At 40.4% G+C, this 27,982-nt stretch overlaps 1 protein-coding gene across 3 annotated transcripts in view; it reads left to right on the forward strand.

Annotated features, from left to right (window-relative positions):
- SLC15A4 (solute carrier family 15 member 4) overlaps positions 1 to 8,845 on the forward strand; it is a 29,100-nt gene extending 20,255 nt beyond the window's left edge. For 2 of the 3 annotated variants that reach the window (XM_051633603.1, XM_051633600.1), the window contains 2 exons: positions 4,108 to 4,266; positions 7,512 to 8,845. In XM_051633603.1, the coding sequence (XP_051489563.1) occupies positions 4,108 to 4,266; positions 7,512 to 7,660 (308 nt within the window). In that variant the 3' untranslated portion in view covers positions 7,661 to 8,845. The remainder of the gene's footprint in view (positions 1 to 4,107; positions 4,267 to 7,511) is intronic. The other variant, XM_051633601.1, reaches the window with a different exon arrangement.
- Positions 8,846 to 27,982: the final 19,137 nt, after the last annotated feature.

Consider the following 27,982-nt stretch of genomic DNA (forward strand, 5'->3'; position numbering starts at 1 on the left):
TATCACTAGTTTAAATTAATGTTACTTGAGTTTTAAATCTCTGAAATAAAAATGTGAACGTGACACTCAATCTAAACTAGGCTTTTTGTGAATATTTATAATGAAGTAGCTATTTTTAGACATTTTTGTCTGATTTATAGATAAGTTTTTCTATAGTTGTTTTAATACTTCAATGGAATACTAGGCAAACTGAAACACTGCTCAAATCTTGTGTTTCTTGAATAAATGCAAGAAATCTTAAATTACTGAATACTGTTCTGTGTGGTGTAGTGGACAGCTGTGTGATCATAATGATTTTTAAGCTGAGAGTGAAGTGGGAGGAGAGGGTGAACAGGACTATAAAATCTTATTTTCTGGTCGGTTTCATATACATGCAGGGCTCATTAGCGGGAGGGAAGCACAGGGAATTTATCTGTTGTCACTGTGGTATGGTAGCATTTTGTTTAATATAATTAAACAAGTGAAATGGTATTTTGAATCTCTTAGCACAGTGTTTACATAGCTAGTGTTTGGGAGCAATGCTTAGTTACCATCAACAGAAACCTTTAATGACTGTAGAAGTAGCTACTCTGATACTACTCAAATAGAATGGCAGAGCTACCTGATGTAATACATTGGAATTCCTCCAGTGACTTGATTAAAAATAATTTAGTATTTGCTTAACTATAGTTATAATTGTGTTGAAATACTGCTTCAGAATATTGAACTTCAAAGACCATCCATTCAAACAGGCATTCTATATAGCTCTTTGTCTCCAATTCCTGATGATAGAACATCCTGGTTTCATTTCCCCTGTCGGAGGTTACTTTCATTCCTCACACTGGGCAGGCACAGTGGGTTAAAATGAGATTCTCTAATCCTGTCAGATCTTGCTGGCAGTAGCCCCAGCTGTCACATGGTCCATTAATTCCCCTCTTAATGGAACAGAGAACTTCTACTCCATTGGGTTTCTGGTTACATGTGTTCTACTGTCATCACAGTTGTTATGAAATAAAACAATGTAGTTGGATTGCTTGGCAAGTAGAAGAAAATGTAGGGTTCAGGTTTGGGTTTTTTTCCCATCTGATCATTTGCTTGAAGCTTTTCTCCCTGCTGTCTGACCTGAGATTTCATGTGACTGGAAGAATCAGATATATCCATCATGTATGAAACTCTACCATAGTCATTTAGTACTTTGGAAACATCTGAAGATGGAAGTCCTGCTTAACTGAGTTACTTATTAAATCTAAGGCTGTATTTAGCATTTTATCAAAACAGTAAAATAAGTTCCCTCTAGTTACAACTTTGGGGATTGTGCCAGTTACATCTGAACTCAGATAAGCAGATGACATATCAGAAATGCAAGTGTTCACACAAAAACAAATTAACTGCTTCCCTCTTATACATTCTTATTTCTCTGTCAGTGACTGTTACTAGTTCATAGGTGTTCACAAGGGAAAAATAACAAGCCTATCTGCAGCTTGTGGAAAGGTCAAGGGTTGAATGCATTCTCTGTTGATCTCCAAACCAAGGGTTTGTTTTTTCAACTGCTTTAGAAAACTTCTGCATGAGAAGTCTTTAAGGCTTACACTATTCTTATATGAATATCCTGCTGTTCTGCACTTGCTGGCTCTGTACCAACTTTATAACTGCAAAACCTGTTGGTCAATGTTAAGAAAAATGCAAATGCTTCTCTCTTTGAACAGGAAATTCTATGCACATCTTAACTGCTCTGTGTATTACACTTTCATTTGTTTTACAAAGCTTTTTTTCCCTGCCTTCTGATTGTCATCTAAACTGAATTCTTAGTCTCTTTAAGAAGCCCTCTCAAGAATTAACATGTGCTGTGAAATTCAGCTTTAAAGTCAACTAAGTGTTAATGGTTACAAAACTATAGTGTTTTGGAAATGTTTATTGTGAACAGAAAGGGACTAAGTATCATAAGAGCAGAAACATGTTTGTTTTTTTGTTTACTGTAAAACTAAACATATTCTTATTAAGCCACATTAGTTACACTTGAAATAACTTTAAAAAGATGACACACACTGCATTAATCTTTTGTATTATTTTGTCCATCCTCTTAAAGCACCCTTATTTAGCTGGGGATCGTGATCTCACATGACAACACCAACTAGAGGATTTAATTTGGAAAGTGCTTGTTTGAGGTAGCATGAAATTGTTATCAATGGTTGCCAGCAGGCAAAAATATCTCTGAAGGCAAAGCAAAGAGTTTATATTTTTTATGCCAGATTAAATATTCGGGTCACTGGAAACATTGTTCAGGTTTAGAAATGTGCCTTAATTTGTTGCAAAAAGTGCATAGTGTTACACCCATTTTGGTTTCTGTTTTGAGTCTTAGGATCTTTTCCCAGCAGTAACACTGGCATTCAGTGTATCTGTAAAATGAAGAGAAGAAATGAGCCAGATTCTTTCATGTGATATACTTGAGCTTAACTTGTACAGAATGTACAAAAGCCTGGTGACTAAAATGTGACTGATACTCTGGAGATTTATGGCAGCTATGACAACTTAACAAGAAGCTAAAAACAAGCTACTGCTGTGTTCCAAAAATAGTCTACTTTTTTTTCCTTTAAATGAGATTGGCCAGATAAATACTCCTTGAAAAATCTCAATTGTTATATTAATAGCAAAGCCTAGAAAGAAAATAGAGTTTTTAATTCTCAAAATAAGTATAATTTTGCCCCCATCCTCCCTTCCCTGTTTGCAGATGTCTCTCCATTTCTGTGGTGATTCTCTCATTAGAGTTTGAATTTACAGCAACCCACACAGCTGAGTTGCACAAAGATGTTTCAGTTCCCTTCTAGAATCCCAAACAGGTTGCTGTGGGCCCCCTCTAACGTGTTTTGCAAAGGAAGAGAGAAGTAGTGTGTTGGGTATCAGAGATCACTCAGGTGGCAGTGCAGAATGCTGTTAGATCAGTGAGGACATAGAGTTCTGGTTCTTTTACAAGAACAAAGTTCTTCCCTCACAACAGGCAAATTGGCCTATCTGGCTTGAAGTGTTAAGGCTTTTCTTGAAAAGAAATGCCAGTGTATTGCTATTAAGCTCTGTCTACAGCAGCAAAAGTCAAATACCAGTAATGGCAAAAATAAAGCATATTTTTATTATGCAAGAAATAAGATTTATGCTATTTTCAGGTCTTTAATGCTTTCTTTGCCAAGAAAAAATGTTAGATGAGGTAGCATTAATTTTCAGTATGAAGTAGACTGTTTTGAAACAAGCATTTCACCTGTCAGAGAAAAAGCTCTGAAAGAATGTACTTGACTGTCTCTTGTGAGTAACCCCATTTGATTTTTGACAGGAGTATTATTCTAAAAAGCAGAGTTAATCATGGGCATTAGTCTTTGCAAGGCAGAGCCTAACCCAGTGTGTTCTGTTGGTACTAAAATTCAGTAGCACAGATTTCAAATTGATGTCATTGCTCTGTTTTTCTTGGCTGAAATTTGAGTAAGGATAGTTTAAAGCTGAAGTCTCATTTCTACAAGCCTTTGAGAGAACGGGCCAGCAAGCAATGAGCTCAGAATTCCAGATAAAAAATAAATTAAATCCTAAATAACTGCCTTTCCAGCTACAATTAATTTATCTGTCTACACATTCAGAGATACAGGCACTGAGTCTGTGAAAAATAAATGTTTGTGGTCAATGCAAGAGTGACCTTCAGTTCCCAAGTACTTGTGAGCTTTGTAAATACTGCACAGCAGATACACTATGTGGAGACAAGTGAAATGGGAAGCATGGAACTTGCCAGATCAGAATTAGTTTGTTTCTTTGAGGATAATTTTAGACAGAAAAATGAATATGCTGCTTCAGAAGATTTCTTGATTTTGCACATGGAGTATTAATAAGATCAAAGTGTGTGTCTCAAAAGTTGTCCATTTAATGGGTTGAGAGTGGCTACCCTTTCACAGGGTTCATAAAGCAGTTAGTGGGAACTGGGAACTGACATGGATTCACTACCTTAGTTCCCTGTCTCCTGAAGTCCAAGGTTAGTTTTAGGTCTTTACCATACCAGAAGTAGCACACACCTGTAACACTAAACTAGAACAAACTACTGTTGTATCTTAGGATCTTGCAATAGCATTTTTTTTTTTTAATCTTTTAATACAGGTCTAGAATTTGCATATTCAGCTGCTCCCAAATCTATGCAGAGTGCTATTATGGGGCTGTTTTTTTTCTTTTCGGGGATTGGATCATTTGTTGGTTCTGGATTGTTGGCACTGGTGTCTATTAAAGAAATTGGCTGGATGAGTAATCACACAGATTTTGGTAAGTTATTTTCAGTGTATTCATAGTCTATAAAGTAGAAGGCTTCCTTCAGAAGCAGTTAAGCATCAGGCACATGGAACTGTTGAGTCTTAGGACTATTATTATTTTAAAAATACAAAATTATCTACTGTTTTGTTGAAGACAATGTTTCATCTCGCATGTAAGGATGAAGTCATGAGACTGTGCCAAATGATACGTGTCCCCTGTGAAAGCAGGGGAAACACACATGGAGTATGTTGCCTCTGCAAGGCCTATGAATTGCCTGCTCAGCTGTTGCTGCATTTCATCACTAGAAATTACTTTAAAAATTTTGTATTTTAGTAAAAAATACTTACATTATGTGCAAAAGAAGAATATACTTGGGATAAAGTACTGCAATTACTTTCTGCAGTTATGGGGAGTAAAATGTACACGTCTCTCTTAGCAATTACTCAGCTTCCTGGTTTCAAGGGACTTCATTGAAATTGCTGTGAGTTAATGTTGTATTTCTGTCTGCTAGCTATTTATACTCTTCAGAAAGTCCAATGGATCATCTGCTTTGTGTTGCCAGCTGAAGTTAAAAATAATTATTGGCACCAGTAGGTGGCACCTTGGGAATTTCAGAAAATCATACCATCCTCAATGGGCTAATTAGTTCCAACAGAAGGAGTGTGAGAAGTTCTTAAAATGTGCACTAGACCTACTGTGTATACATGGCTTAAAGTGCAGCCTAAACTTACTTTACATTTAGTCTAAAAAAATTGGCCATTTAAGCTTGATTTGCATGCTACCAAAAAGTAATGTTGTCTGGAACAGTGCATATTCCAGAAGTTGTCATCTTTGGTTTGTAAGTTGTTCTTTAAAAAACTGCAAAAGATGACAAGTAGCCTTTTTATGGAAGGGGCCTCACCAAATGAAAATTTAATCACAATGAGACTTGTTTTCCCCAGATGGTTTCAAAATTAGAACAGCATCTTTTTCTGCAATTCTTTATAGAAATAATTCAGCTGATAAAGGCTCAATGGGATAATAAATTCATTCAAATTAATATATGTGGTATTTGATGGTGCTTTTTTAACCTCTTGCCTTTGTTTTCTGAAGCAGCCTAAGAGAAGACAGCGCCTAACATTCTCTCTGTAAAATATTGAGGTTGTGCTAAATATATCTAGAATTGGCTAGAATGGGAAGATGTTCCCTTTTGTGACTCACGGGTCATCTGTTTTGAATAAGCTACTCAGCTCAGTGGATTGTCCTTTGGACAGCTGTCAGAACAGGGTATTTCTACCTTGCTTAGTCCAAAGACTCAATATACAGTCAAGCCTTCTCAGCAGCTCTATGTCTGGCTCAAGGTTGGTTTTGATTTGTAGCATCCACAGTAGCTACTGTTTTAACCATTTATAACTCAATTTAAACTTAGCACAACATTACTGAAAGTTACCAAATTCACATATAAAGTTTACTTCAATTTTCCATATAGTAATTGTAAGAAGGAGTCTTTATGAATGAATGACTTGGGGATTTTTCTTTACATGCTATATGAAAACTTCAAGCATGTGTACCAACTTTCTGCTATTTATGCTAACTCATGATATCCTATGAGGTAAACTGCCTCCAAAATGTACTAAGGAAGTTCACTCTCTGCTAGCACTTTGGTGTGGATTGCTGCCACTGGGATGACTGTTATTTCTCTGACAAGGTTTTAATATCCTGTCTCATAAAGGATAATTACTACTCTTTAAACACGTCTGCTCTTGAAATGGAGATTCCTGTGTATGTTGTATCTCAAATGTTAAGGAAAGACTGTTTAATTTTATTGCATTTTATTATAAGTTCATTTAATTGAATCTTAAGTTTCAGTAATTAAAGTAATTTAATCTGAACATTTATGTGCCTGCTGCATGAATACCTTGTTATGATCAATATATGCTTCATTTTTTAATCTCTAGCCTTTTTGATAATCATAATGGCCCAATTGGCTATGGCTCATATGACATGTTGGAAACGAGCCACAATATATTGTTCTTGGAAGTACAACCATAGTTAGCACACATTTCCTAATAGAGGAATAATGTTTTAGCAATGAGCTTACTTAATTTAACATTATTTAACGTAGTACAAATCACTAATTTGTAACAGCTTTGAGGGATGCAAAGGTGAATTGAACCAAAAAGAAACTGTGTATGGTTTCACAAATTCTAAACTTTGTTCCAAAAGGAGGCTCAGAGAAAATCTCAGTAATTGCTTTCTTTGTACCTACAGGATTGCTAAACATTCTCCTTAACAGCATTCATTTTTTGATTCTTTTTATTTTATCTTTGACTTAGCAGAGAAGGGAGGTACAGAAAGACCATGAGCAGGGCTAAAAAGGCTGCTGGAGAGGACTCTCTAGTGTATATATAATATTAAAAATAAATAAATAAAATCACATCTTCACCTGTTTCAACTGGGCTGTAAGTCATAAGAGACTTCCTGTTCTTTTCTTGACTAAAGCCTTATCACTTCACTGGATTCTCCAGGGTGCTTAAAAGCACCACTGGTGAAGATGGTAAAGGCCCTAAGTTCCTAGCCTGTACAAGTGCTGCTTTGCTCCCATCCTGACTTCTGAATTTCACTGGGACCTGTTTCTGAACAGTTTACAGTCCAGGGCTTTATTTGCAGGAATTTCTTTTTGAAAGCACAGGAATCTTTTCTTTTTTATTTGCTCTTGAAATGAGTTGTCTCCTCAAAAAGCGATCTGTTACATTATCAAGAAAGCAAATCGTATACGAAAATACACACTGAGGTTTTTAACTGTTTTGTCTTGGGTCAGCAAAGCACTGCAATTATGCAGTATAAGAAACCAGACTTAAACAAAGAGATGAGGAGGAGGGAGGAAGATTATTAAAATTGTTTTGACTCTCATGAAAGATGCCCACTGCTGTATGGATGCAGTCCTTGTTTACACAAAGTTCTTGGATTGGCAGGAGAAGCTGCCAGCAATTTTTTCTAAGAAATCATGCAGTAACAGCATAACAGCTTCTTCAGGGATGATACTTGGTTGAAGGCATTGAAGCACAAAAGAAAGCAATCTTTGTACTACGTGCATCTTCCTCAGAAGTTCCATCTTTTGCTCTAGATAATTTCAAATGAAACTATGCTGTCAGATGGAAATGTGATTTGGTTTGGTTTTGCAGAAAAGCCTTCACTACTGAAGCTTGAAGAGACTGATAATTTTATTTGTTTAATCTTTACTGATGTTTTTTTTTCTTCTCCCTAATTCTTTCTAGGTAATATTAATGGCTGCCAATTAAACTATTACTTCTTTTTGCTGGCTGCTATCCAAGGAGCAACCCTCTTGCTTTTCCTTATTGTTTCTGTGAAATATGATCATCAAAAATCAAAGATTAATGAAGTGGCTGCCAATGGGAGGATCTGATATCTGTTACAGAGCAGACTTTCTGACAGCAGCACACAATGAAGTGACAGTGCATCCAGAGTCTGCAAGATCTTTTGTCTCCAGTGAGACTCTTACTAGACTTGCATGTTACAAGAGTTCTTGCCCCTGCCCCCTCGTGTAACGTAGGTAAGTGCCTTATGTTGGCAGGGCTCATTTCTTGCACTACGTCCTGGTGGAGGACAAACCCAAATCTTGGAAGTGTATTAACTGTAGGCATTCAAGTTGCTCTTTGTTAATTGTTTACTGAACTCCTGAAAGCTGGGACACTTACACTTGGAAATTGAGTATAACGAGTCACATGTGACATGGATTGCTCCTGACTGAAAAACTCTCTCCTTAGTGAGGACTCGGCAGTCTCGAGCCTACACTGAGGACACAGGAAAGAAAATATTGAACAGAAGCCTCAAGTAGTGGTTACAAAAGTAAATGTTCAACTTTGAGAGCAATTTTGGGGGCAGAAACAGGGACAAATTGAAGTGCAGATTAGGTCAGATTAAAATGTAGTTTTATAATTTAGCTTTTGCTGGCAGCATCTCAAGGATTCAGGTCAAAACTTGCATTCGAGAGGATCCAATACTCAAGACTGATTTATATGTCACAGTAGCTTGGCTACTCTAAGTTTTGGTGCACAATAAACACTTGTTGGGACTGAAATGGTTTTACTTCAGAAGTGTTTTTATTTTTGAAACTGCATTAGATGTATTGGGGCAATGTGGAAACATACATCTTTTGACAAAGCACTGTTCAGTCTAACGCTGTTACTTCCCTAAGGAATATGCTAAATATTTGCAGAAAGAAAACCAAGATTGAGATCAGAAGATGAATGCACAATAACAATTTAGAAGCCTTTCAGCCAGTTCCTTCAGTCTTGTGTCTCTTCTAGCTAACATGCTACAGGGTTTGTATCTTTCAGCAACACATTCCTATAGCAGAGCAAATGGTTTTATGTTCAGCCTCTTGAATTTTAATCATTCTAACAATTGTACTTAAGATGGTGTGCAGACTGGTATGGAAGATGCAAGGAATTATGAAGAAAATAAAAACTTATTAATGTGTTGAATTTTTATAGTTTCATCTGTCTGCATTTATGTTGTTAAAATGTCCTTTTGTACATGGACATTTTTTTAATAAGTTTACAAAATAAAATGAACTTCCATGTTGTGACTTTTGACCCTTTGTTTCTAGGTGAATAATTTATCCTATATTTTGTTCTTCACCTTTTATTTCCTAAATATACAGCAGAATCCTTTTAGATTTCTGAATGTATGCTGTCATTCTATTAGTTTTGTCAGATAATTTAGCAGCATGCAAGCTGTCCTGCCTTTGCCAAGACAGATCAGTGGAGATGCTTCAGCTATTGCATTACTTGGTATGATTTAGAACTGGAGTAACTAAAGAAGATAAGCAAGCAACCTCTCATACAAGGAAAAGCTGGTTTGCCTTTCAATCACTACTTCCCCCCCACCAAGATTAAAGATGTTTCACCAGCATCCAGAAATCTCCCATTGGATCTGAGTCTGCTGATTATAGTTACAACTGAGTTTAAGGAAGAATGCAGAGTAAGCTGCAGATTGCTCTCAAAAGACACCAGGTGTCTAACAGTGACTGTGACAGTCTGTGTACACAAGCTTCAGTGACACTTATTTAAGGGAAAATCTAACCAATAAACAGTAAGCTAGTCTAGTCAATATTTAGGCAAATATATTCTACCCTGTTACAAGCATACAGTAAATGTCTGCATGTTTCTGAAAGGCTGTGGTGATTCTAACACTGTGGAGATGAGACTGAACATGCAATCCATTGTATAATTTAACTTTTATTTGGAATGACTTGGCTCAGCTCCAGGCACAAGTAATTATGACCATTTATAAAGATTAATCTGGCACTTCTCATCAAAGGGATAAGGCCTTTTTATGACTCAAAAGGCTTAGCTGATTCTTCCTCCCCATCTTATCTTTTAGTGTTTCCACTCCAGTCACAGAAATAAGACTAATCAATTAACTTTGTGACTGAGCAGTACACCTCATTAATGAAATACCTTGAAGTGTACAGTTTGAATTTAGTTATATTCACTTCTTAGATTGCTCCAGTGCAATAGAAAGATCTGAGAGGAGTCACTCCAATGGATGTTTCTAAGCTTCTGATTTTCCATGTGTCTTAAATTCAAAGCACAGCACTGAAAAGTAAGTGCTTGTTCAACATGAGACCAGGTATCTCATTAAAGTTCATTACTTTATGAGTAAAAGAATTATGAAAAGAATAAGCGTGTACCTTATAATGCCTATGCAAGCTTTAATCTAATCTTATCTGAAGAACAGCTGCCTTGGACCCTGTGTTTCCTTTGAGATTATAAGGTGGATGCATTGCTCATATAATTGTGGGTCTGTCAAGAGTGCAGCAAGACCTGTTTTCTCAAGCCTTTGTGTTTAAAGTCTATACAGAATATCCCTCTGCAGAAAAGAGGAGGGCTTTTTTGTTTCTATTGCTTATATAAACCTGCAGTGAGTTTAATTACAGTAGTTGAGGCACCCATTGGATACTTCCCATAAGAGTCTGTAGTCAGCTCTGAGAGTTGTTTTTGTTTTGTTTGGGTCTTTTTGCTTGTTTGGTTGTGGTTTTTTTTAACAGAAGTTGCTCAGGGCTGACACTTGTCAGACAAAATTTCAGCTTAACAATATTAAAAGTATTAAAAGATGCATGTTGTTCTTAACATTTTTTGTGTGCTTGAAATTGCTTTTTGAAAAATTTTATTCCAGGGATTTTGTTTATAATGCAGGGCAAGCTATGTTAGTGCAGACAGGCTCTCTGGGGAAACAGATTTCATTGCTTTCCACTTGAACAGTCAATAGTTTGAGATGCAAATTCATCTCTCAGAAAGCAGACAATTTGTAGACCAACACTCAACAGTGCTGGTGGAATAAAGCACATACCTGAGAGCATGGGGCCTGCTGGCCCCAGAGCAAGGATGTAACTGCAGAGAAAGAACAAGAGAACTAAGGTCAGAAGCTATTAACAAGTATGTAAATAGACACTTTGCTCCAGGTAGCACTAAATTCAGAATAGCAATGAACACTGCTCTCAGTCGAGATTGCCCAGCAACAGTTAATATAATCTGGCTCTGGGCTGTTTTTTCAAGTCATGTACACAGTGTGGTTTAATAGTCCTTTCCATCTTGGAATTAATTTTTCCATTACAGTATTCACTGCATAGATAAGTCAGTGGAAAGAATAGTTGTCAAAACCTAGTTACATAGTAATTGCATCCACTTACAGTGGTTTTCAAATGAGCCCACTACTCCACTAGTATTCTCTAAACTACAGTGTGTTGGACTTAAAAGATCATAATAAAGAATGAAAAACATCATGCATTTATAAGCACAGAATTGGTAATAAATTACAATCCATCCCACTACCTTCAGTGTGCCAGCAGCTGTTACACTGCTTGAAAAGGGAGGTAAAATAACCCAGAGTATTGAGGAATGAACAGAAAGAACTAGGAAGTTTAAGTGCCTACTTTATACCCTGAAGGATGTAAGCTTACTTTTCTTTCCATTCCTCGATTAATTCCATACTCCCTTATTTTTTATTTTCTTTCTGAAATGTGCTTCCTTTATTGAGACATCCTCCTACAGTGAATAAGTTCAAAACATGTACATAACATTAATGGATGCCCTTTAGTGGAAGGAATTTCTGTGCTTAGCTGAGCTGTGACTGCATTATACGGAGACAGTCCTGAGCTAGATACTGACGGGAGGAACTACAGCACAGGTGGGTATGGGCTGTCTTTGGCTGGCTCTGGAGCTCCAGAGCTACATCTCACCAGTGTCCAAGCAGCAGGGTTAGAGCCAGTCCCCACAGGGACACACCAATTCTGTATCCTGCTGTGGTGCACAGCTCCTATATAGTATTTTACTGATAAGACTTCTCATCCCTCTTACTAAGAAGTGTTAGTAATGAGATTTAGTGATACAACAGAGTCCATAAATCACTTTTGACAGGGAATAGAACACTTTTAATAAATAAGGGAAAACAAGGTAAATATTGCTTAGGCTTTTGAAGATGGAACTTCAAACAGATAACATACTTCCTGAAAGCTGTGAAATATACTTGATGATCTCTGCACATCTAATGCTGTATATCACAGTCTTTTCCTATCTATCCCATCACCTTTTCAAGAGTAGTTTTTTTTTTTTTGACTCTGAACTCTCAGGAGACCCTAAGGTCTTGAATTGTTCTCTCTGCTGTAGCTATGGAAACTGGTTAATACTATGTATCGACACAAAATGACTTTAGCATATTTAAGTAATAATAACTTAATCATAATCACAAATGGCTTTACTGTCAGGCAAGATGTTATAAACTACTAATCTGCAAACTAAACATCTGTGAAGAGCAGTGTTCTGCTCAGAGTTAGGATGAAAGGGCTTGAGGGAGAAGATGCTAAGGGCTGGTGCATAGCTCTAAGTTTTAGGCAGATGGCTGTGCAGACGCTTTGATAATTAAGATGTGGGGAAGGTTTCCTGTTAATTCATTTCACATTTTGAAACTTGTCAAAGTGATCCAGAGTTAAAAGTACAACTTCCCAAAGTTGTCTGGCAAATTAATATCTTGCACAGGAAAAACTGGATTAAGCTCCTAGAGTGAAATAATTAAGACAACATGTTGGCAGACTTTGATCCTGCTCGTAGCGAGGTGGAGGAAAACAAAACTGCAGAAATACTGCAGCCGAGGAACAAGGGAGGTCCTAGTGACACCTGTGAAGTGCAGCTTCACATTTAAATTCTTGTTCTTTTCTTGGAAAGATGTCCCAAGCATTTGATAAGCTCTGTACTGGTTTGTTTGTTTTTTTTAATACCAGTGTAACATATTGTCAGTGAAGTACTCCTGCACAGCTTGGTGATCCAGTAAGATTTCCCAATAACAATTGTATCCCAGCATTGAGCTCTTGGCTGTATAAATGTGAGAGCCCTCACTGACTCCAGCAAATTCCAGTATTGCTCTTATGATAAATGTCTGGAAGTGTTCTGCTTGTTTCTTAAGGCATCACTGATTGATCACCTCCACAACATCTACATACCTGTCAGCCCTTCACAAATTAAAAGAAATGTTTTTTGATAGGTGTCCCAAAATTGCCTAGCTTTTTAAATGAATTTAGTATTGTAGTGGATGTCACTGATAGAGGGAATTCAATTAACTGTTACTTTACAAAAACCAGTGGTGGTAATTTTTGCTGCCTCTGTCCACCAGCTGGCACAGAGAACCTTAGAAACAGTTCAGGGCTATGGCAGACAGTTTATGACTAGTGATAGTCTGCGTTTGAGACAAGAGCTCCTGGGGTTAGAGAGGGAAAGTGCTTTTCCTGTCTTTTCCAAGTAATTAAAGAAGCAGACAAGTCATCCTCGGTGGGGGCTCTCTGTAAGTTTAGGTGAAACAAGACCTGAGGGAGGGGGCCATGTCCTTTGGACTCACTGCAGACAAATGCTTTTAACTTGTATGGCATCTTGTGCAAATATGTCTCTAGATGTCTGTCTTGAAGCAGAAAAGCCTGAAGATGATGTTTCAAAAGGCTGACTTTCTGGAGGTCTGAAACCCTGCAGACTAGTCTGGAGGAAATAAACTGGTTTTTTATTTAATCTGTTCTGCATAGAAAAGGAGCTACTGGATGCTGCAACCTGCAATTCAAGATTTGATCTTGATTCTTCTATAAATTAATTCAAAACAACCCAAATGTTTCTACTTAAAAGCCTAAAGGACTAAAGGGAGGCAGATGATTGCTCTCAAACAGCAGACATTTCACCTCAAAGGCACAACTCAGAAACATGAACCAGGTGTTCCTCTCTTGTAAATACTGCATGAGCACTCCAAGAGGTGAATTACTTTAAATGGCAGGGGGAAAAAAAAAAAAAAAAGAGTTGAATAAAAGCTGCAGAAGCAATAACTTCTAGAACCCAGGCTTTTCCAATGGCATCTATCATTAAAAGGTGAGTAGCTTTAAAATTAATGATTTATTATTGCAACTGCTAAGTTCTTAATTGTTTGTTTCTACAGGAAAATCCTATGGAGATACTTCCACAGGGCTGCACTGCAGAAGATGCCCAAATCACTGGCCATTTTACCAATTTCAGCAGTTTTTAACTGGATTAATTTAAATGAGAAAAGCATTCACAGTATGAAGGGGAACTTAGAGACATGTTTGAGTTACCTCTGACAACTCAGTGGTCACCCTCAGCTGAGCCCCTGCCAACTGCATGTAATTTTAATCTCCCAATAGAGAAACAGCATCAATAACTGGACAGAAACCTCCCCTTGCTTTTCAAGTATCCTTTTCTTTGTACCAGATCACACAGAGGGCAGGCTGAGAACCCACCTGCAACCAGGGCTCAACAGACACATAGTAACTTAAGTGCTGCAAGTGAATCTTGTCTCTGAACCTAAAGGGTCAATGTAGCAAATCAGCATAGACAAGTATTGCATCATTATAAGCAAAACTGTGAATGTTAAAGGATTTTTGTACTATAGTACCTGTAGTGTCTCTGCCTGTTTGTACACCAAAAAAGTTCTAAGAAACTTTACTTGATTTCTCAGCAGTTAAAATATGCTGAGTTTCACGTTTGTTGGAAAAAGATGGGTAATTTGGGGTTCAAAATAATTTTGCTTGGTTTTGCACATACGAGTAAGACTTGACAGGAGCTGCCTCTAATACAAATTGTGCTACTGAATCGCTCAGTCCCTCAGTCCTACAGACTACGTAGTGGAAAAATACGCCAGGCATGATAACATCCCCCTTCAATTTCCTCTTTAATTTTTGGCACAATAGATGTATTTTCTTGTACCTTCTGAAGAAGAGACTAATGCATCCCTAAAGTTAATAAAATTATACAAGGTCATTTTATTGTAAGAAGTTAAACATCTGCTGTGTCTCTTGCAGTAAATTAAACAATATTTTGATTTTCTCACTTCCCTGACCTGATTCATGTCCGTGGCAGGCAGAGAACCCTATTGTCTGCTTTTCATAGACGTGGAGCAATTTAAAATGCACCTGTGAAATAAAAGTGAGAGGTGCAGACAGAATGCAGATACAAGCAGTCAGGGACAGGTGGGATTACAGGTCCCTCCCTGTCCTGTGCATGCCCACACAGCTTGTAAACCTTCCCTTCTCCCCACTCTGTGAAAAGCCACCTGGAAATTGCTTCAGGGGACTGGCAAGAGAGAGCACCTGGCTAGAGTGACATCAGGGGGACAGCACAAGGTGAGACAGGGCACTGAGCCAGGCCAAGCCCACACCTCTGCCAGAGCGATGGGGGCTCCCAAGAGATCCACCATGCCTGGGATGTTTAAAGCGCACCTAGATTAACAGGGTGCCAGATCTGTTCTTAGTCTTTTCCATGTCTAGAAGGAGTAGGGTGCTACAAGCTATGATGAATGAGAGGCACATGGCACCACTTTGGCTTCTTGTACACAAACCAGGGTTAGAGAGTAGGTGAGAGGTGCTTTGTTTAAAAGGGTTTTTTGGGGATGGGAAACCAAGACTGCCTGACTGCTTCTATACCTGAAAAGCAAAAAGTCTGCTCACCAAAAAAAACCCCCACAAACAACAACAACAACAAAGAAATTAAAAAACAAACAAAAAAGCCCCGCCCAAAAAAAAACACAAACAAAAAAACCAACATGTTTTTACTGCTGAAATCCATTCAGATGTCAAATGCTAGACTGTAAGAAGCAGAGGCATTGTCTCAGTGACAGGAGTTCAGCTTGCAGTCCCTGCAGCTGTCTGCTGCACCCAGATGTATTGAGTTTCCTCAAGGTACAGGGAGGGGAAAGAAGAGTTTGGGGATGAGGAAGCTGTTTTGGGGTTGGGTTTTTTTTTGTTTTAATGTGGGCAATGGGGTAGTGTTAGAGAAATATGGTGATTTACTTTCCTTAAGCTTTGCTGAAATTACAGCAGTTTTGGTAACTCTTCATATCTACTGTGGGGAAGCACACGGGGAAAAGGAAAGCAGATGAACATTTTTTTTGTCATTTTTCATCCAGTTCTGATGGAGGCTCGGAGTTCAGGGACAGGCATGAAAGAAAAACACTTCACTCCATATTAACATTTCCTTACGCCCACTTACCAGACCTGTATGTGCCAGAAAAAAAAAAAACAAACAAAAAAAACACACAAAAAACACACACACACACAAAAAAAACTAGAGCATCTGTGGGAAGAGAACACAAAAGGAATGTGAGCATAGCTCTGGAGCTGTGCTCAAGTGCAGTTTGCAGAAAGGAAAAGGCTGGCTGTGGCATTTGCCCAGCTCTAGATATTTTGGAGAGATGTTTGCCCCAAGTTTCCAGGATTTAAAAGAAATTTGTTTAGAGTGAGCATAGTAAAGTGACTGTCTACTGAGAGGCTGACAGTTACAATTAAGCCATCATTGTTGGCATGAGACAAAAATTAGAATAGAGGACAGGTTCAAATTGTATTAGAAAATTAAATAAAATCAACTTAATTCTGTGCATGTATGAACTGAGATACAATAACACCTATTCAGGTCAAAACCTTGTCAGGGCGCAGATCTGCCTATGAACTCTGATTTTCATGTCAGCAAGGGCATTATTTCAACCTCAGCTTCCCAGCCCCACAGCATGGGAGGGAAAGGGGTCCAAGGTACTGCAGGGGCTCAGCACCCCCTGTGCCTTCTCCAGGGTGTGAGAGGTTCAACTGCTGCCGATTCCTCTCTGCTGGATTTGAACCTGACATTGTGACCCAGCAGGCTGCTGCTGCACAGCTCTTACTGCTCTGCAGGAAAACCTGCCAGGGCTGCCTGCAGCAGTATCCCTGCCGTGGCTTCCAGTCTGTTCCAAGTGGCACTGAGGGGTGAAGCATTTCAGGATAGAAGAGAACTGTTGCCCTTTCCCTCATCCATTCCTTCTCTTCTTGGGTCTCTCACAAGTGCTCACAATTAAAAGAGAACTCACATCTACAGCCTTTCTGATAAAATAGCCTCTGCTAGTTCACCCTTTATTGCTGTGAGGCCTATAAAAACAAAATTGACAAACTGTTCAGATGTGTTTCATGTTAAGTGGCATTGCTTCCCTCTTCCCTAGCAATCTCTCATCTTTCTTTAAGCCAAGCACACGTCTAGAGAGAAACCAAAGACAGGATTTCTGCTTGTTCAGTGCCTAGCACACTCCTAATTTGTCTGCCAGGCATCTCCTGAAAACAATAGTATTGCTGATGAAAGAGTCTCAAGCCTGAGACTGCATTTCAGACTGACCAAATCTACTGCTTCATTGCTTTTCTCTGTTGTTTCCAGTTAAGCAGAATCAAACATGCTGGAGTGTAAATGGCCTCATCTCCCTACACCAGTGTGGAACGATTGCATAAAAGCTTGGGCTCAGTGTAAACTGAGTATTCCTCTTCCTCCTTCCACTCCCACTGTTGAACAGCCTCAATCTACTCACACAAGTCTTGAAACATCTCTGTGATGAGCCATTGAGCACCCCTCACCTCAGCTGCAATTCAGAAAGCAGCCACAAACCAAGATGCAGCTCTACAGCAAGTTTCAGCAACATCCAGTTCTTTACTATCACAAGGCCTTTACTCAGCCCAACTTTTTTCTCCCTTCTGTTATTCTTGCTGTCACCATGGAAATAGTGCTGTAGCTACAGAAATGAGTGACTTTGTGTTATCAGCATGGATAGAGGAAGTCACTCCACAAACCATGGAGAGCTTTATCTGTCAAAGCAAACAAGCTGTGCAGAGCCTGGCAGAGGGGCCCTTGTACCACAGCATCACCTGGAGGCCACTGCTATGTCTCGGCAGAGCGGGAGGGATGGAAAAGACCTCAGTTTGATTCCTGACATTACTAGTCTAGGTCAAATAAGTCTGTGGCAATTATCAGTGGCTCAGCTACCCCAGTTTTATGATGAATGTAATTATTCCAATTTATGACACGGGCATTTTGAGGATCTCTTCAATTCATTAACATGTCAATGCACCTTGAGAGTCTTTGTCTTAAGTGACTAAACTAAGAATTAGACTAGAATCAACATCTTGTCAGATTCAAGACTTCCTCATTACTAAACTGTAATCACAGGTTTCTTGTGTTTCATTTCCAAGTGTGGCAAAATAAGAGACAAATAAATAATTAGCATAACCACATGTGTGGCTTTAACTTTTTATGTGAAATTCTTTTAGCAAATAAGTTTTATTATATCTCTTCTGGAAACCAGAGACTGACCACGGACTACAGTGCCTCACTAGCCACTGAGACCTTTTCTACACTCACTTCTCATGCAAAACTTGAGAAGCCTCTGCCCTGCTTTGGCAACACATATGACTTCTTAGCATTTCCATACCAAAAAGCCAAGTCAGAGCACATGTGCTCTGAGTAACCATGTTTGTGCCAGGGAATCCAGTTCAAAACCATCCACAGAACCCATGTGTCACCAGTCCTTGGCCAGATTTGGTCCAGCTTTTAGGAAAAGCTTCCTCTTCATGAACATCGTAAGTTAAAGTCTAGCCTGGCATTATCTCCTCCTGACACTCAGTATACTTCCCCCCCTGTCAACTGCATATCCACATCACCTTTCTGGTGCCATCCCAACTGATGAGCTGCATTTGTGTCACTATTCCCAGTTAAACACCAAGCCTACTCCCACTAACAAACTCTGATGAGGCAGTGACTGCCACCCTGCTCACATTTAGAGCTCACCCTCCCAGCACATTAATTGCTTTCTGAGCATGCAGGGAGCCTGCTCCTGAGTAGTTAAATCATTCTCTCCTTATTTCACTGATAAGGAGATGATCCAGCTTTCCCTCAAGGGTCAGACTTAAGTTACAGACTTGCACCAATTACTCTATCCTACCTGTTCCATTTACTATTCCATTCCCAGGACCAAAACACTACTTTCTGCAAGGCTGCACCATTCAATGAACAAAGGCAGCTTCTGCTCCCCAGGAGGAATCTTTCCAGACTTCATGAAATTCAAGAAAAAAAACCTGAGTAAGAGTCACTGCTACCAGTCCACTACCTGTATATTAGGAAGCATTTGAAGGAAATATGTTCTCCCTCCCCTCAATTGTCTATACCTAAACCCTTCACTAACATCATAGTGAAATTTTCCAGCTGGGAAATCAAACTACATTTTCCCCCAGGGCACCTCAGGTGACAATTGCCTAGCCACTAGCAAATTTTATTATGCCAAGAGGTATTCTCCTTTTGTTTTTCATCAAACTGATTTTCCGGCTCAACTCTGTATCAGTCAATGCATTTGCTTCTCTATTTCTTGCTTGTCAGCCATGCTACACTGTGCTTTGTGTGAAGGTGCAAGAACCGTGAAGCTAAGCCGAGAGCTGCTGTCACCTGAAGGGACACAGACAAGGCAAAACCTCATGGAACTACGACAGGAAAATGTGTCTGCTAAAATATTAAAAAACATCTGGGTTTTCAGTGTGCTTTCAGAGTGTATGGTCATCTAGAGGCAATAAAGCATTGTACTGGAAAACTATTTTATTAAATAATATTGGAAAGATTGTTTGCAAACAAAATTGGAATGGGAACTATTGAGCTCCACCAGCGACACAAGTACAGTGCAGCCAGTTCATCAACTGTGTCCTGGAACTTTAACTGATTCAATGCATGTGAGAAGAAAGAGAGATGAATGTTTTTCCCCCAAGTAAAGCAAAGCCTGGGCTCCACTTGCACCATCATAGTTGTGACACTGCAATCACAAGCTGTATCACAAGTAAAACAAAGACAAGCGGCCTGATTGGGAATGCTTGTGTAAATCTGGCTTGACCCCACATGCTGAAAGCGGGGCAGGTTGCTCACTGGATTGCTGGCTGTTCCACCATCTATATGCTTTTTTAATTATCTCTGAGGAGCTGAAAACCTCCCAGAGTTGGGATTTTTCAGGACACTTCATTTTCACTGTGACTGTCTTAACACAGGTAAAAGCCTCACCAGGGAGCATCCCTGAGCGCAGAGGACAAACACCGGGCTCCTCTGCCTGCTGTGTGTAACCATCACTCCAACTGCTGGGTTTTTCTTGGTACTGTCCAAACATTGACTGCGTTCAAGTGCCACTAAAATAACAATCAGTGCTTGTGCAATCACTTCAGGCTGTGGAAGCTCTCTGAGAGAATAAATATTTTGCTCAAGTGCTGCTTTAAAAAAAGCTCTTTGAGAAGAGGGTTATTGTCCCACAGTCGGTTGTAGAGCAGAACTTGAAGACATGAAGCATGGGCTCGCCTATAAATAATCCTCAGTAGGGTGAAGGAAAGGAGGGAAGCAAGTGAGGAACCCCACAGCATTATAGTTTGGCACGTCAGCCTCCACTGGGTAGCTGGTTCCCTGGCAGGAGCAGCAGGATGCAGCCAGGGCAGGAGAGGCTCCCAGAAGGGCAGGTCATACAGACTGTGTTCATGTGCAGCCCTGGAAGGAGTTTGAATCAGAAGGAGTGCAAGGGGAGCAAAAGGTGCACCAAAACCAGATGCCCTCTCCAGGGGCTGCAGTCCCTTGTCTGCTCCATGTCCAACAACTCATGGTCAGTCTCCCATGCAGGGGGAATTTCAGAGGCCAGAGCAAACCCAAAGGGCTGCAGGCTTCCAGAAACAAGTAACTTCCGATACAATAGGCTGGGCTAGTGCCACCAAGACAATCCAAGCAACTTTTTCTCTGCTACTGGATACACAACATCTCAGGCTGCTGCATATTTTTCTTAAGTAAAATACGAGTTTTAAAGAAAACTTTAAAGCAAAGCATGAAATTCTGATGCTCCTGAGGCTCTTTAAGGCTAGACTTCTTCCCTCTGATGTAACAAGCAGCAGATGAGGTGAAATGACATGGATAATGAAGAACAGGAAGATAAATAATAAGGAACAGGAAAGTGAATGAGGGAAATAACTCTTCCATCATTAGATGAGTGCTAGTGGCAGCTTTATAGCAACTTATCATTTCTATTTAAAGCCTGGTTTGGGGGCTATAATCTCTCAGCTGTTTTTTCTACCATCTGGCTGAAATTTAGCATAAAATTTGTTATCTCAAAGGTAAATGAGTTCTTTTCCCTTTATCAAAATTGCAGTATTTGGGCAAGGAAACCAAGATATAGAGATCCACATTCAGGAGTGCTTTGATTGGCTAAGGGCAATCTTCCCTTGAAGATAATCTGCTCATGGGAACCATGTCTAATTCTTCCACAGTATTTTTCAACATTGTCTGTATATGCTCCCAAAGTCCCATGGGTGAGGCCTCCAAACGAGATATGCTGAAACAGCCCTGAAAGAAACTGCCAGGACAGTGCCCAGAAGGGCATCTTTTCATTTCCCCTCAGCCACTTGCCAGGGATCACAAGCAAAAGCCCCATGGTCAAGGCCAGGTCTGGCCAGTGTGGGGAAAAAAAGCACAATGAGGGCTTGGGGAGCTTCTGGAAAGAAGTGTGCCATGGGCTCCTCTGTGCAAATCCAACAACTCCAGCTACTGAAGCAACAATGTGCAGCCTGGCACTGCATGTGCTGCCTGCTCCTGCCTTCCAGCTACAGCTTTGCCCCAAGTTTGCTACATGTTCCTCGTCCTGTCACTTCACTCCTCTTACACTCAATGCATTGACTTCAGTCAAGTACTTAGAAGATGCCTGAGAGGGAGAGCTTCCCTCCCCTGCTGTCACATGCTGCTGTACTTGCCAAGAGTGGCTGACATACTCAAACACCACTTCTTGCTCCATTTCCAGGCCACCACACTTGGGAGACTGTGCATGCCCTGGAGGGAGCACAGGCTGGTTATGAGCATCCCTGGAACATGACTCTCAGAAGTCAGTGGCTTCTCACATGCTCTTTTCCCATCTGTTAACCTGAAAAGGGCTTCTTCCAGTCCTGGCCAACTAACAGGGACAGGAGTTACCATCTACCCATTTGTCACAGTAGCTCCAGTTGCACAAGCTAGGGATGCTATAGCTCCACTTCCATGTTTCCCAGATGAACATTCCTTTTTCCCTTAAATCTGAGACAGCTACCTTCTAATTCATTTTGCATAAACCTGATTATTTCCATACTCAGTGCAGCTTTGCCTCACTTCAGCCCTCCTTTGAGCTAAAGGTGTACAGCTTCATCTGCTGAAGGAAGTCTCTATTTTCCAGTCTGGACTTCAATTGTGCAGCGAATAATACAGCTCAGTGGAAGAAGGTTGTTTGAATAATTTCTATCTTTTATACAAACTCATAATAAAAATTTAGCTTCTTGATGTATTTTTCTCCCTTAAGCTGTACTTAGGTTTCCTTGAATAGATAAATGCAGGATAAATTCAATTACAGCATAATTTCTCCCAGGATGAATAACCTTTAAATCAGTTCTGATCTCAAAGCACATTGAGATAACATACTGTCCATTACATTGTTGAAATTGGGGCTATGGCAGTGCCTAGAGTTGTCAGTATGAATATCAAATTATTTATGTGCCTCTTTGCATCCTTGAATACCAAATAAACTCAGGAACACTGACAGCAAGAAGCCCTCTTTAAACACCGATTTTTAGCAGAGGCAAGAGGTGCTTGCTTGACAGTTCTTGAAATTGCAGTGCACTATTAATCATGGAGATGTGCAGCAGCACTAAGAGCTCCTGCTCTGCTGTCACCTTGCTGAGAGTTTCCCCTCCTCTTGGGGAACAGCTCAGAAATGAAAGCTCAGTTAAGTCTTCCACTTGGCTGGCTGCATTGCTGCTGCTCAGAGCCGGTACAAAAATAAAAGGGGAGCCACTGTAACTGAGCTGGTACTTCGGGTTTGAGTTGTTAATCAGGAGCAGCCCCGAGGCATGCGCACGCCCTTCCCCATCACCCCACTCACAAGATTTATGAGTTCTTTATGCCCTCTTCCATTTTACAAGCCTGCATATTTTAACACAGCTATGGTCTGCTTCTGGGGGAATCTTTTGTCAAACCAGTATTCAGTACAAAAGCAACATGCCTTAATGTATCCCCTCTCCAAGGGTAGCAGTGTCACACGCTGAAGTGCTTGAGAGCAGCAATGTCTCTATGCACCACCTATATCCACTGCGCTCTATGCCATGAGATTGCCTTCCTGCAAATCAAGTTAACCCTGTATTAAACATTACACAGCTTGAGATGGTGCAGAGATCAAACAATCCAATGTGATTGTAAGTGCAGACTTGAGAGAGGGGAGATTTTTTTTAATTATTGTTAAGCAAAAGGGTAAGTCCAACATTACTCAGGAAATGAACTGAGAAGCACCTTGCTCAAAACAGAAATCTGCCTGGTCACATTCTGCAAAGCAGCCTCTGTGCAGGCAGTTCGAGATCTGAAAAACCACCATCCAACACATACAGCTAAAATAAAAATCTAAAGCCATTTGAACTAGATTAAAATCTATCTCAAAACAATAGGTGAGTTAAGGAATGGTTTTAGTCGAAAGAAGAGGATGTTTAATAGTTTATCTCCGATTGGGAAAGCCAAACCATGCAATGAACCTACTGTGGACTTGTTTTAGTGGGGTGGATGGAGAGAGGATGAAGTAGTTTTTGATTCACCCCAGATAAAATCCCCTTGGCCAGCCACCTGACTATTCAGTTTGGTCAGTGAGTGAAAAAACAAAACTGAATTAGTAATACAATCGTATGAACAAGATGTAGGACACACTGGAGCTTTAGAAAGCAGCTTTTTAGTTCTGTAGCAGTCATTTTCTTTCCTAATTTTTAAGTCCATCAGCATGTCAAGCAGAAAATTCAGTCAGCTGTACAGAGCTGTAATTACCAAGACTGTTTACAAGAAGCTTTGATGGCAACAAGCCTCTTGCGCAGGCACAAGTTTACCACTGGAACAATCTGAGCATCCAGGTCTCCAACTCGAGTGCCTGACAGCTTGTTACTACCTAATGAAACAATAGGGGCAGAGCAAAAAGTGCTGTTAGAGCTGCTTGAGGCAAATAAGCATGAAAAAACAGCCTCGAGCGAGGATCACAGATCACCAGCTTCTCCAAACCTCACAGAAGCCTGAAGCACTGGCAGCAAGATGAGCACCCAAGTCACACATCCCAGAGCTGGCAGCATTCCCTAGACAGGGAGCAGGCAGCCAGCCACAAGAACTCCCATGAGTTCAACACAGGCCAAAAGACACTCTGAGTTTGTCAGCATCTGACCTCACTGAGGATGGTTGTACATTATGCCAGGCACAGAGAGGAAAAAAGGATTGGCTGGGCACAGCAAGGGGTGGTGCATACAAGAAAGGCTGTGAAGGGGAATGGGGAAAGATCGGAGAAAACGGTGCTTTAACATCCAGACAACAGGTGAAATGACTGTTTAACAGAAATGCCTGGAAGCTCTTATTACTGGTTTTGTCGTAATTGATATTGTCTTTTGTTAAATACTTTACAACAAAAATGACCTCCTGGGAATTCAATACAACTCAGGGCCAGACAACCTATTTAAATTAATTATGCCTTACATTCTGTGGTCCTGGATGCCCACTAGGTACGTGTTTTTTTTTCCCATGACACAAGCTGAGAAAACCATGGAGCTGCCATGCCTGGAAAGGCTGGGCTTCCCAGTGGATTCAAGAGCACCAGGCATCAGTTGTCCACTCCTTGTCCTCCCAAGAGCCCTAGACCAATACCAAACAAGGCTTGTCTTCACTTGGTACCAGGCAGCCTTCTGCAAGCTGCTTGCTTCCATCTCCCACCAGACAGAGCCACCTCTGAAATCAAAACCCTGGGATTTAATTCAATACATGCATCTGATAGTGCTTACAGGGGAAATGTGGCGTGCTCTCGGATAAGAACAAGTTGCTTTCTCCAAAGCAAGATCTGAACTTGACAGTACAAAAAGCTCCTGTTGGTCACAGACCAGTTAAGGGGCCTCGTTTATCACTGGGATTTAGATGGCCCCATTTGACAAGCCTGTGCTAAGCGACTCCGCAAATCACATTACACTTATCTGCCTTTGTTTTCCTCCAGCCAGGCAAGTCGCATTGTAAAAACAACAGCTGTTAGTCACAACCTTCCAGTCCCAGAGAGCCAGCATTACTTATGGAATAAGACTGCCATGTGTGATCTACCAAAGAGGGAAAAAACATTTAAATTTGCTTGACATAACCAACAATAATAATTCTCTCCATCTGAATTTTATTAATATCTGCATTGCTGGTGATGATGAAGGAGACAGAAGACAATGCTTTGAAGCTGGGAAACGAGACTGGCCCTGCAGGGCTGGCTAAGTGTCTGTGTTAGAGAAGCACATGTATAGCAGAAGGCAACATTTTTATGGTGTAATGAAGCCTCTGTGACAGAAAGGAGATTTATCGTGGCAGCAATCTCTCTGAAAAGACTCTCAGGTGGGCAGGGGAAGGAAGGGGTCTTCTGACTAGATGGGGTAGTTCAGTGGCTGGACCTGGGAGTATCTTGCAGTGAAAATACATTCAGTAGGTAGAGTCAGAACATTCTGTAAAGTCATTGTGCTCGAGGTCAGCCACAGGAACCCAAACATTTTCAGAGCAAGAGGCAGCATTGCTCAAGGCATACAGAGATGGCACAGTGACCAGGCAAACACCCTTACCCTGGAGCAGCTCTGGACCATCTACTGCTGAGGAAAGTAACTTCGTACCTTAGCCTCAGTTTCTCTTCATTGTAAGAAGAGCAAAAAGTCAGCTTTTTTATGCTATTTAATGAACTTTTTCAGTGTTTTAAAGCACCTCATACAAGCATGTCTGGCTAGCAGAAATTGGAAACTAGACTAGGCCAAACATGACTCAAGGCTGCAACCCTGGAGGTAAAGTTCCCAGTAAAGGCAAAGCCTGGTCTCAGCTTTCACATCTACTGTCCCTTCACCGAGGCAGAGGTCTCAGAACAAGAGGGAGCAGAGTGTGAACAAGGCTGGGGAATGTTGGATGAAAACAGTAGCAAGTCATGGTAGCCAAATCAAAACTCTCCTGACCTCGATGGGACTGAGCCAAAGAAGCCTCATGCAGCTCTGCCTTGTTTGCAGGACTGATCCTACATGGCCAGGCAGCAGCTGTGTTCAGAGGGCAGTTGGCAGGCACACATCCACATCCAAACTCCTCTGTGTTTACCACTCTCCCTTCTCACCCCCAAAGTTCAGATGTGCAGCTTCAGCTGCTCTATTTCCAGCTCCAGAGCATGGCACCTCAAACCATGTAAAGTGGCAGCTTTTTAGCAGAAGGAATCTTATAATTATAAGGCTCTTTTACCTTTGGCTGGCTGAGCATTACATAGACACTCTATGGTACAGAGCATGAGACCAAACTGAAGTAGGGTCAAAAGCTGGTAGAGACCCTTCCCTGGTCTCTTTTTTCCTCTGAGCAGGTCAGTCCTGTGATTAGGACCTCACAGGGAGGTCCAGATTCTTCCTGAAGCCACAGGAAAGTAACTTCCAGTCACATCTGCCAACTAAAGACCTTTACATCCTGCAGAGGAGGAAAATATGATCAAAACCTCTTTCTGCTCCTCTGTGTTTTATTATCAGAAGCAGCAGGGGAGCTGGTTCCCTCCCCTCAAACTCTCTTAATTCTGCAAGAACCTCTCCGGGAAAAGCTTTCCTGTCCTGCATATCCTTAACCACTCACCAGCATCCTTTCCAAGGAGGTGGCTCCTGAGAACAGCCGTCATGCTGGGCTAGAACAGTGTGAGTCAGAGCTGCTGCCCAAGGACTCTACAAGTGCATCCACTGCCCGAACCATCAGAGCTCCCTAAAGACTAAACAAAGTAATAAAAAAAAAAAATAACCTTGAGCAATAAACCCAGAATCAACCTTAAGTCTTCACCTGCTGCATGGAATCTCTCCAGAAATTTACCCTGTCATTCTAGTCACTTGCTACACTTTAAAGACCTTCAAAACCTCCAATTTTGCAAAACAACAGAACTTTCCAAAACAGCTGTGGTTTTATTCAAAGTTTTGGTTTGAGGAAGGCATTTTTCATTCACAAAGATTTTCATGCAAGCAAAGCCAGATTCAAGAAGGCACTTACAGAGGAAGCTTCATCAAGGAGAATTACACCTTTAGACAAACCACCGCTTTACTTCTATTACCTAATGCACCACCAGTGATTTAAGAAAGACAGTGTGGAACTTCCAGTACAGAAATTAATCTATTTTATGATTGCAGATTGCTCTACAATTCTTTTCAGAAAGCACTTGCACAATAATTAATCTAATACCTACATGATCAACAACACATCAACTATCTAATCCATAGTTGTTTCTCCTTTAACTGCCAATATTTTCCACCTTTACTTTGCAACTATTTATAACAGAAAATAGAACAAGCCCCAGTATAATATTTGCATATACACAGAGAGTTCTGCTTGCAAGAGTGACAGAAACTGTATTTAAATATTAGTTCGTATAGAACAGTAAGGACAGAGCAAGACTTCAGAATAAGTTCTGGAAAATGATGGAATTTAAAAATACTTATAATTTCTGATCTCAGCTTTCATGTTCCATCCTCTACAGAAACTGGCTGGGCAGTCCTGCCTACAACGAGGCCTTCTGAAAAGCCCCAAGAGATGTCACAGACAAGATCAAACTAAGAGCCGAGTATGGGGAAAGAGTGGCATAATGAGCTTCAAAAGGTGATCAAATGTCACAAGAACTGTCACAGAGGCTGGAACTCAAAGGCAGGTTTCATGAGTGGTGTGTTAGAGAGGCTGCAGATGGCACTGGCCCCAGTGGGACTTCTACCCAAATGGCATTCAGAATCTGATTTTTTTCAGCCAACATCTATATTCAGAGGCCAAATCTCAGGAGTTTTTAATGAGAAAAGAAAGAGAATAAAAACCTAAAATTATTCACAGCAGAGTCAGGAAAAGGGAGAAAAGATACCCTAGGAGGTGGGGCAGAGTTCAGATGATGGACATACATGAAGTCATGAAGAGCAAAAACAACTATCAGCAGTGGCAATCAAAATTCAGGAGATTGATCACATTTCAGTCTTTCTGAAAAGGTCATGGTATTTCTTTTACATTTTTTTCTTAGTTCTAATTTGCCTTTTTCAGATCTTTCCTTATCTTTCTCTGCAACACACCAGCTCACTTTGCTTTTTCCAGGGTTTTATTTCTTGTATAGACCATGAAGGCTTGAGATGCTAGAGTAACGCAAAGTAGCAGCCCATCCAGATACTTGGATTATTTGTAGGAAAATCAGTTTAGAACACAGCCACACATGCTCTTAAAATAAATAATTAAACCCATCCATTAGACAAAATGTATGGACTAAGTGGCTATGAACCTGTATGGAAGTCATGGGTCATCAGTGACAGTTAAAGAGTTAAAGCTTCAGCTGTAAGGACACAGTGGAGCTC

Source organism: Apus apus, chromosome 16 (genome assembly GCF_020740795.1).
Source record: "Apus apus isolate bApuApu2 chromosome 16, bApuApu2.pri.cur, whole genome shotgun sequence".
Classification (NCBI taxonomy): domain Eukaryota; kingdom Metazoa; phylum Chordata; class Aves; order Apodiformes; family Apodidae; genus Apus; species Apus apus.